Genomic DNA, 10,805 nt, shown 5'->3' on the forward strand with positions numbered 1-10,805 from the left:
TCCTTCCAGTTCATTTAGTTCAGCATGGAGGCAGAACAGACAAATCATCAAAAAGAGTAGGCTTGAGAAAGTTGGCTATTTCCAACCTAATCCAGATCGAAGCAGATAATCTGGATTATATGGCAGTGTAGAAGGGGCCATTGTTAGTTAAGGATCTACTGAGAGTGCATTTACACTGTAAACTGCAATGGCTGAATGGAGTCCTGGGAGTTGTAGTTTGGCAAGGCACCTGCGCTCTTTGGGAAAGAAGGCTAAACCCTCTTCTACACTGCCCTATAATTGAGATTATCAAAGCAGATAAACCAAACTATCTGCCTTGAACTAGAGTGTAGGAGTCTATACTGCCATATAATCCAAATTATGAAATCAGATAATGCACACTATCTCCATTGAACTGGATTATGAGTCTACACTGTCATATAATCCAGATTATCAAAGCAGCTAATCCACACTATCCGCATTAAACTGCATTATATGTGTCCACACTGTCATATAATCAATATTATCAAATTAGGTCATCCACACTACCTGCATTAAACTGGATTATATGAGTCCACACTGCCATATAATCCACTTCAAAGGAGATAATCTGAATTTTATACAGCAGTGTAGAAGGGGCCTAAAGACCCTTTGAGCCATGGCAGTTAAGTGGGGTCAAAGTGAATTACTTCTGCGGTGGAGACGCGCCCTCAGCCAGGAAAAACACCCGCCTCGTCGTCTCCCCAGTGCTTTTCCTCAAGGCGGGGTCCCGAAGAGCTCCATAACTGCCGTCGCCTAGCAATAGCCTACCGCGCGCCGCGCTCTGGAAACTCCAATGAGAGCGCCCTTCACACACACGAAGCCCCGCCTCCCTCCCCTCCTGCCTCCAAAGAACACCACGTCTACAAATGACAACTCACCCGGAAGTTGTTCCCGCTCGCGCAAGGTGGAACCCGGTCACTTCCGGTCGTCGGTTCCGGTTGGTGTTCCCTCCTTTTCTTTAGGCCACGCCGCAGGTCGGAGCTGCCTCCCGCGCAGGTGAGGCTTCGTCGGCTTGGAGAAGGCCTCGCTTCCTCGAGGGCGCCCCTCACGGAGCCTCTTCCCTCCCCCGCAGGCTCCTCGTCCCCTTCGAGCGCTTGGCGATGCTGCTGCGGAGCCGGCAAGGCCCTGGAGCCTCGGCCTCAATGCTGCCCCTCTTCTCCGTCCTCTTCCTCCTCCTCGCCGCGGCCTGGGCCTCGGAGATCACCTTCGAGCTGCCCGACAACGCCAAGCAGTGCTTCTACGAGGAGATCGCGCAGGGCACCAAGTGCACCCTAGAGTTCCAGGTGAGGCCTTCGCCGCTCCCCCTTCCCCGGGGCCTCAGAGGGTGGACGATTGAAGGATATGCGCCACCAAAGCGGCACCACGCTTCATTGAAGGATGAATGCCCATTGACACCACTTTAACGTCATGGCTCAAGGCTATGGGATCCTGGGAGTTGTAATATACTTTATTTAATATAATATACTTTTTACCTCCCTGTTTGTGTGTGTGTCAGGAGCGACTTGAGAAACTGGTGTGAGAGAATTGGCTGTCTGCAAGGATATTGCCCAGGGAACGCCCAGATGTTTAGATGTTTTACCATCCTTGTGGGAGGCTTTTCTCATGTTGCCTCATTGAGAGCTGAGGCTGGCAGAGAGAATTCATCTGCGTTCTCCCTGGATTTGAACCGGCAGCCTTCAGCTCAGCAACCCAACCTTCAGGTCAGCAGTCCTACTGGCACAAGGGTTTAACCGATTGTGGCACTGGGGGCTCTGACCTCTCCTCTAAAGCCGTACCTATTTATCTACTCACGTTGCTGTTTTTGACCTGCTAGGTAGGAAGAAGCTAGGCTGACTGCAAGAGCTCACTCTTCCCGCAGCTTGAACTGTCAACTTTCCAGTCGGCAAGATCTTTTGTAGCTGACAGTTTAACCCACTGTGTTATAGCTGCAGGTAACCTTCTCAGTCAAAGAGTGCTGGTGCCTCACCAAATTACAACTCCCAGGATCCCACAGCAGTTAAAGTGGTGTTGTGTTGCATTAGTTCAACAGTATAGATCAAGCATGAGCAAACTTCAGCCATCCTGGTGTTTTAGACTTCAACTCACAATTCCTAACAGTTGGTAGGCAGCTAGGAATTGTGGGAGATGAGGTCTAAAACACCTGGAGGGTCGAAGTTTGCCCATGCCTGGTGTAGATGCACCCCTTGACTGGGAAAGTTGATCCGTCCTTATCTGAAATGCTTGGGATCTGAAGTATTTGGCATATTTTTGAATTTTGGTATACAGTGGACCCTTGCTATCCACAGGGGTAATAGTAATATAATAATAATAATAACAATAATAATAATAATAATAATAATAATAATAGGTTATAGGACCAACCAAGAAGCCTCAGATACCAAAATCCATGAAAGCTCAAGCCCCATGCTAGAAGTTTTTTAAAATTGTGCTAGAAGTGACTTGATAACATACTGCAAGTCTTTTCTGATAAGAGAGAACTGGCTGTCTACAGAGATATTGCCCAGCGGATGCCCGAATGTGTTACTGAGAGGCTTGTCGCATGTCTCTGCAAGCTAGAGCTGACTGGCGGAAGCTCACCCCATCTTGCGGATTTGAACCGGCAAGGAGCTGCAATGGGTTAAACCCTTGTGAACTGCTTACCTGAAGGTTGCCAGTTCGAATCTGCAAGACGGGATGAACTTCTGTCTGTCAATTCTAGCTTGCGGAGACATGAGAGAAGCCTCCAGTAACACATCTGGGCATCCCCTAAGCAACGTCTCTGTAGATGGCCAACTCTCTCACACCAAAAGTGACTTGCAGTTTGTTCTCAAGTCACTTCTGACATGATAAAAAGGTGTAGTAAAATGACATCAAGATTTGCTTTCCCCCCTGTTATTATTAATATTATTAATATTAACAAGTCATAAATGGTTGAATCTGTGACTAGTCAGGTTGCATACATAGTGAGATAACTTGGAAATGGGACAAAATTCTAGAAACAAAATTGTTTTGTTTCCATATTATATATTCATTAAATACATATCCGGGAAGTGATTTTATACACAGCATGGTTGATCATTTCATTCATGAAACAAAGTTTTCGTGTGCTGAACCATCAGAAAATAAAGGTGTCACTATCACTGTCTCAGTGAACCATATGGACAATTTTGGAGCATTTCTGATTTCCAGATAAAGGTTACTTAACCTTTATGTTCTGATGGAAGGAAACTAGTGTTAATTCTATTTTTTTAGCCTTTAGAAGATTTTCAAAGGAATCATCATGCATTGCTGTGGTTTAACTGAGTAAATAGAAGTGCTATGTTCCTGTGCGCTTCAGTTTGCACAACGTGGCTGCATACTACCACATTTTTGCTCCCATTTTTAGTTTTAGCCAACCTGACCACTTGCCATCGCTTATTATGTACTGATTCTGCCAAAATACTCATATTTTATTTTTCCTGTAACCATATCTTATTAGGTGTTTGTGTGTAAAACTCTGGGAAAGTCTTTCTGGAGGATGTTGGGGTGTAGTCAAAAGAATTAACTTTTCCACAAATATGCTTAAAATATTAGAAAATCTTTACCACACGAACTGAATCATTCCATTGTTAAACAGAAACAAAGGAAACACTACCACCATTTATGCAATTGTGTTAGGTGCTGCCTGTACTGAGAAGACATACAGTGCCATACTATTTAGCAACATCAAACTGTCATGCTACCTACTTCCTTGTTTGCTTCAGTCAGGTGGTGTAATTTGTCTCTATCCTTTTCTTTCTTCCACTCCCACCTACGATGAGATGTATCAGAACAGCATTGAGGTGCAAGGATTGATAAGTGGTGTTGCATTCTCCCAAAAGCCCAATAGTCGCACAAGCTTTTCCTTTTCTTCTTTTGACACATCACTCCACCACTATTAAATGATCTAGCCATAGAGTCTCATGTAGGAGGTACTGAATGAGCAATGGATACAAACTGCAGGAAAAGATATAACACCTAAACATTGGGAAGAACTTCCTGATGGTAAGAGCTATCTGACAGTGAAATATGTTACTGCCCTGGAGTGTGATGGAGTGTCCTTCTCTGGAGGTTTTACAACAGAGACTAGATGGCCATCCATCAGGAATGCTTAGATTTTGCATTCTTACATGCGAGGGGGTTGGACTGGATGTCACTGATGGTTTTTTCCAGCTCTATGAATCTATTAAAGTGGAAAGGTCTGGAAGAAATATTGGATATTGCAGTCAAAATCTGCAGACTTCACTTTGGTACCTATTTTCCTCTGTAGGGAGCAATGTTGTCACCTTAACCGTGTGATGGACATTTATTTGTTTGATTTTTCCTCCACTATCTGTTGGTTATTTTCCAGAAAGGCATTCTGGAAAATGCCATCTTCCAATTCATTCAGCCCAGCTATGTGCTTGAAGAAATAGGGAATTTAGATTCATTAGGAGAATTAAGCTCCCCCTGCCCCCAATTTCTTGCTTGTGTTTACCATCATGATGAAGGCAGCTGAGGTAAGTAACAAAAGAGATCCCCTGTCAGCCTTCCTGCACCTGCTGTCTTCAAGCTATGTTGAACATCACCTCCCATGATCTCTGGGAAATGTGTTCTAGTACACTTAGAGCAGTGGTTCTCAATCCAGGTGTTTTGGCCTACCACTCCTAGAAACCCCAGCCAGTTTACCAGCTGTTAGGATTTCTGGGATTTGAAGACCAAAATATCTGGGGACCCACAGGTTGAGAACCACTGCTCTAGGTTGGGAATAATACTCCATATTAATCTTTGATGGAAAATGTACCATTTAAAGTCATGCCACCATTGCCTGCTTTGATTGTGTGCCATTCAAAATTATGTCATATCCAGGAAGGACATATTGTAGTGTTGCAATTTTTGGTCATCAATGTACCAGTAACATTTGAAGCTCTTTTAGCATAAGCATTGTACTTGCAGTTCCTATCCTGTGTTGAGCTGGCCTGATATAAAGATAGCATTGCACCATGTGGTCTCTTATATTCTAGTAGTTAACTAAAGTCTCAGTGTGACTCATGTGACATAATTTGTGCACAACCCCAAAATTTGTAGATTCTTTTAAAAAAATTATAGAATAAAATACTCAAGGGCTTTACTTAGGCCAGAACCTAACATCTGAACATGCTCCTTAGGCAGAGCTGGTGGTGGAAGATCAGGAGATAAAGAGAATAGAGCCCTTCATTTTTTAGGTTATGAAGTCTGGATCCATCTCTATGGTTTGCTTGTATTTGTGGTGTACAGTGATAGAGTTATAAATGCAAGATCAAGATTTTGGGGATCTTTGATTTTGTCATATCTGGGTGTGGATTGTTGCGTAAATCTAGGTTGTGATGGTGGGAAAAGTGCAAATCTATTTTCTTGGGCCAATATACGTCAATATATTTCTGATACTGCAACTATTTTAATGGTGTATGGTGTGTTATTGTGTCTCAGTACTTGGTTCTGCCATGATGTTTGATACTATTGGTGGAACAACCAACAGCTGTTCTAAATCCTAGTATTTTTTGTGCTACAGGTGATCACTGGAGGACACTATGATGTTGACTGTAGGCTAGAAGATCCAGATGGAATTGTGCTGTACAAAGAGATGAAAAAACAGTACGATAGTTTTACCTTTACTGCATCCAGAAATGGAACATACAAATTTTGTTTCAGCAATGAGTTCTCCACTTTCACACACAAAACAGTATACTTCGACTTCCAGGTTGGAGATGAACCACCTCTATTTCCTAGTGAAAATAGAGTTACTGCACTTACTCAGGTATGGTTGCTTCAGAAATAACTTTCATCATACAGTAAACCCAAGCTTACTTAATTAGATTATAAATATACACCAGTACTATTTTTGTCCAGTTTCATCTTGTTTCAATAAATTGAATGAAGCATATTATTTTTAATTGCTAACTTTAAATAATGCATTCAAAAGGAATCAGTTGTATATAATCGTGCTCCAGTATAAATAAGTAATACTAAGATCATCATCTGAATGGAAGTCCACACATAGCTGCACAGTTGAGTTTAGATAAATAATACAGTATAAGCTTTAATACTCATACTGTTGATTAGAATGCACATTTTCTTGGATTTAGGTTGCATAGTTTAAGGTCTATTGGTCACAGATATATTCATTTGTGAGCTCTGTTGCTGAGGCATGCTCCAGTTTTTTGTCTTTACAAGAAAAATGTGAGAAAATGGATCACTGCAATAAGTGGGGAAACCCCATCAGGACAGAATGTTATCATATGACAATACTGTTCAGTGTTTTAACACTGGACTGGGCCTCCCTATATTTTTCAATTAAGTGTATGATGTCTTATTTTTTATTATCTTAAGTATGCTTATTGCAGAATTGTAATATTTATAAATGCTCACATAAATTGTGCAATCCTTTTAACAATTACAGAGACTTCTGTAAATAAAACTTACCATGTTGCATATGCTAGTCAAGTGCAGAATCCACTGTTTAATTAAAAAAAAAAACTCTGCTCATAAGTCCTTTCATTTTCTCTCTGTCTCTAGATGGAGTCAGCCTGCGTTTCAATTCATGAGGCTCTGAAGTCTGTCATTGACTACCAGACTCATTTTCGATTGAGGGAAGCACAAGGCCGCAGCAGAGCAGAAGACTTAAACACTCGGGTGGCCTATTGGTCAATAGGAGAAGCTATCATTCTTCTTGTAGTTAGCATTGGGCAGGTATTTCTTCTCAAGAGCTTCTTCTCAGACAAAAGAACCACCACAACTCGTGTTGGATCGTAACTCATGTTGAGAAAATACTTCAAACCCACTATTTGTAAAAAAAAAAGAAAAGAAAAGAAAAGTGTTCTTCATATGTCTAGTTGCAGAACAATTAAAATGGGGAACATTTTAAATACCTTTGCCCTTTCCTTTCCAGTTAAAATTGAAAAATACATATTTCCCAAAGGCTGTGGGGAAAGGCAGCTTTTTATTTGTGTTGTTTGGATTTTTCCTTTTGTTCATATCTTCTGAGACACCTAACTTAAGGTTTCTATTTTTTAAAACTAATGAGATTATCTGGTAGGAACATAGTGCTTTAAAATAAATTCTTTAAATGGTGGTTTTGAAAATTGCCTGGGTGCAGTCTGTTTTCTCAAATTTGGGAGGTATAGGAATAGAAGGCAAATATTTGGTCCAATGACTTGTACTGCATTGTTTTGTTTTGCTATGAAAATTCTAGTCATATTTTCTTACTGAACCATTTCAGCAGTTCTTATTTTTACAGTACCAACTTTTAGACTAAACTATGGAGAAACCAATCCTCTGTATATTGGCAAAAAATCTTTTTAAACGAAATAAATGGGGAGAACACCTTGTAATTCTTGAAGCTGAGTCTTTGAGCTTTTGCTGCTGCTGCTCTGAAGAACTGAAATATCAACTGGCTTTGACACAAACCATCTAAACTTTTCAGTTCTAGTTTCTTAGTAAGACTTGAAGTCAGTAAGACTAAGCTGAAGTACAGTAAGTGATATAGTTTGTTACTAAATTAATCTTACAGTCTCTTCATTAGCAATGTCAGTAGTCCTATGAGACCTCCTTGATATAAGTTATTTTGCAGGTTGTAAAGTAAATTGGCTTACTAAACAATATGTCTGCAAATATAGGACACAATTGAATAGTCTTGGTAAATGTATTACATTTGTTTATTTAAGTCTAGTAACTTGGAAAATACTTTCTGATGGCTATCATACAGAAATGTGTTTCTTTCTCCTGGTCATTATCATTTTTGGATAGAAGCATCATTTTGTGTATATTTGGAGCAACAGATTTCTTGCCGTATAGCAGTGGAGGGGAGTTGTTAACCATGCAGATGTTTTTAGACTTCATTTCCCACAATTCTTAACCATTACCCTTGCTAGATGACTCTGATGGGAGTTGGAGGCAAAATATCTGCAGGCCGAAAAGTTATTCTTTCCCACTTTGATTTATTGTTCGTTTATTTTGATGACTCCAAATAGACAATGTCTTATATATGCCTGTAGAGATGTGGGATTGCACAGGCTACTGTAGTTTCAAGTAACCAAACTGAAATTAGTATCACCACCATAATGATAAAACACAGCTGTTTGAAAGTAAACCTCATTGAGTATAGCTTCTAAATACATATGTATTTAATTGGAGAATGTGGCCTTTCAGAGACGGTGGAGCCAATTTTTGCACTGTTTGAACATGAAAATACCACTATGCTCAAAGACTTACCATGGTAAAAATGCAGTCTTCGATTAACTGTTTTTTTATTCAAAGGTGACACTTTGTGAGGCTGCTGTAGATAATCAGTCCTGGGAAAATCCACCTATTGCACAGTGTGTTATACTTAAGTCCTCAGCATGAATCTAGGCCAAGTTCGCATAACTTGTGGCCCTCCGGGTTTTTGGGACTCCCAGTTCACAGAAGCCTTAGACAGCTTGTCCAAGGGTCAGAAATTCTGGGAACTGAAGTCCAAAACTCCTGGAAGACCATGGGTTATGCAGACCTGATCTAGGCTGTGGTATTCAAGTGCTGGTATGGTATTCAAGGCACAGAAATACTCCCATCACTGATTAGCTCAGCTTCTAAATTTGTTAAGACACTCTTGGTTCAGCTAGTTATTCAAGTAATTAAAAATGTCAGCTGCTTGAATAAAAATGTCACATAGTGTATTCAGCTTTTTAGAAGGTACAACATGAATGTGTTTTAGGGACAAAGAACATCACTGTGCTGTACTATTTAAAATCCTGTAGAAATAACTTGGTGTACAATGTTCTTGTTTTCCCAATGGAATTTGCGTAAAATAAATGTCTTGACTGTTTTTGTCAATTTCTTGCAAAACTCATGCCATTGAAGAGGATAGGCATAGATAAGTTAGTTTTCAGAAGAGAACACTTATTAATTCTGGAATCCCACACCACTGCCACTTCGATTCCTGTTACCAAAAGATATAAGCAGGAGTGCCATGTAAATTCTGTAGATAGGCAGAAATAGTCACAGTTGCAAGAAAAAGCAATGATGTCCATTTGTTCTGAATAAAATTCTAAACTGCTTGTGAGTTGATCTGTCAAGCTTTTTAGATTGCCTAATCAGTCCAGATTTAGGTATTTGTGGCTACCTTATTATATTTATATGGCAGGTAAATTTTAGCAATCATTGGCCATGCAAAAAGCTTTGAAATGAGTTTTCTGCAAAATATGACTACAACTGCTATCTGTCAGATTTCTGTAAATGGCTGCCATGACACTATCTGAATCCTCCCCACCTCCATTATTAATGTCTGTTTTGATTTTTCTGGTGTAGGATTTCTGACTCCTAACAAAAGAAGCTGTTGCATCCAAATCATATTGCTGCGTAATATGCAGTGTATTTTTCTATGTTTTCTTCATACATTGCAAACATTTCAGGGTACCCATATATTTTTCTGGCATCCCGTCTTAGGTTAGTAGTAGAGAACCAGTAGACACACACAATCAAACACTACAACAGGTTTCTGCATTTATGTAGAGAGCCATTCATAACAGTCAAACAGTAGTCTTTCATTACATCTCTATGTTTGAAGAACAGCTTAGTCCTGCCATGATGCTGACTTTCTGGATATGATTTGCTTGAAATCTCCATGATGTGAAGTGTCCTGTTTCTGATATAACTTGCAAACTTTGGTTCTTGATGTTAATAAGACTGTGCTGGCCCAGTGAAAAATTATATGAAAAAATATATTAAGATAAGGTTCTGTTGGAGTGGTTCCTTATTCGGAAACTTTCTTGACTTTTGGATGTTCTCAAAAATCAAGATGGGGGAAGTATTATCTTTTTTTATATATTGCTGAATGGGGATGATGGAGGCTGTAGTCCAAAACATCTGGACAGCACTATGTTGGGCACGTTCTATCTTATTAAAGACTGAAAGCTGATTGAGAACCTGCTGTTGAGTGTTTACTTGGAAGACTGTCCAGTTTTACTTTGTACAAGAATTCTATGCAAGAATGCGAGGTATGCTTACTGCAAATTTAAATACCAAGCCTGCAGTTGGATTGGTATTAAAATAACACCAGATAAAGTCCAGAATCCCTGCTAGGGTACTATTCTAACATAAAAGTTACCCAGAAATGACCAATTTCTCAGAGGTTATGTAAGTGCAGTTTGTAGTACACCCAATGGTTTCATAGGTGTACACGCAGCCCTCTTTCTCTTTCGACATTTTGGATGGGGAGCTAATTGGTCATTGCCCATGCCCAGCGAGTTTATCCTTTGGACCAGGGCTTTTTAAACTTCCGCTTGGGGGCCTTTCGACCATGTTTATGTGACCCCCAGGTATATAGATATATTAAATCAAACATTTACTGATAACACCATTTGTAAGACTTACTAAACAGGCTGATTTGCTTTTTTATGAAGTACAGCTGACGCATCTTCTACAAAGTCCAGTAAACACTACAACCGATTTTTTACTGTTGCCAAATTTTTCAGAACTCCGGCATTGAGCTAAGGTGGCCTCATTTGGGATCAGACCTGCAGTTTTGGAAGCAGTACTTTAGACAATTAACATTTTGATTTGTTAGTTGAAACAATTGTTAGCTTAATTATTTTATGACTGCAAATGATGTGTTAAATTTGCTGTACTAAGTGCTATGTTAAATATACAGCATGCAGTAAAGAACCTATCTTTTTTTACAGTAACAATGCAGAATCATCACCCAGTTTGGGACCATGCCATGGCATTAGGACTGGCTTAAGTCCGTGCATTTGGGTTTTATTTCAACTCTGTCCTTGTCATTAATTGAGCCTCAA

General features: G+C 40.0%; 1 protein-coding gene across 1 annotated transcript; it reads left to right on the top strand.

The window, feature by feature from the left end:
- The first annotated feature begins 799 nt into the window (after nt 1-799).
- On the top strand, nt 800-9,935 carry tmed7 (transmembrane p24 trafficking protein 7). The gene is made up of 4 exons (XM_008114028.3): nt 800-1,017; nt 1,094-1,304; nt 5,549-5,794; nt 6,553-9,935. Exons 1-4 carry the CDS (start codon nt 815-817, stop codon nt 6,787-6,789), a joined length of 897 nt encoding a protein of 298 aa, XP_008112235.2. The 5' UTR covers nt 800-814; the 3' UTR covers nt 6,790-9,935.
- The last annotated feature ends 870 nt before the right edge of the window (nt 9,936-10,805 follow it).

Source organism: Anolis carolinensis, chromosome 2, assembly GCF_035594765.1.
Source record: "Anolis carolinensis isolate JA03-04 chromosome 2, rAnoCar3.1.pri, whole genome shotgun sequence".
In the NCBI taxonomy this organism is placed as follows: Eukaryota; Metazoa; Chordata; class Lepidosauria; order Squamata; family Dactyloidae; genus Anolis; species Anolis carolinensis.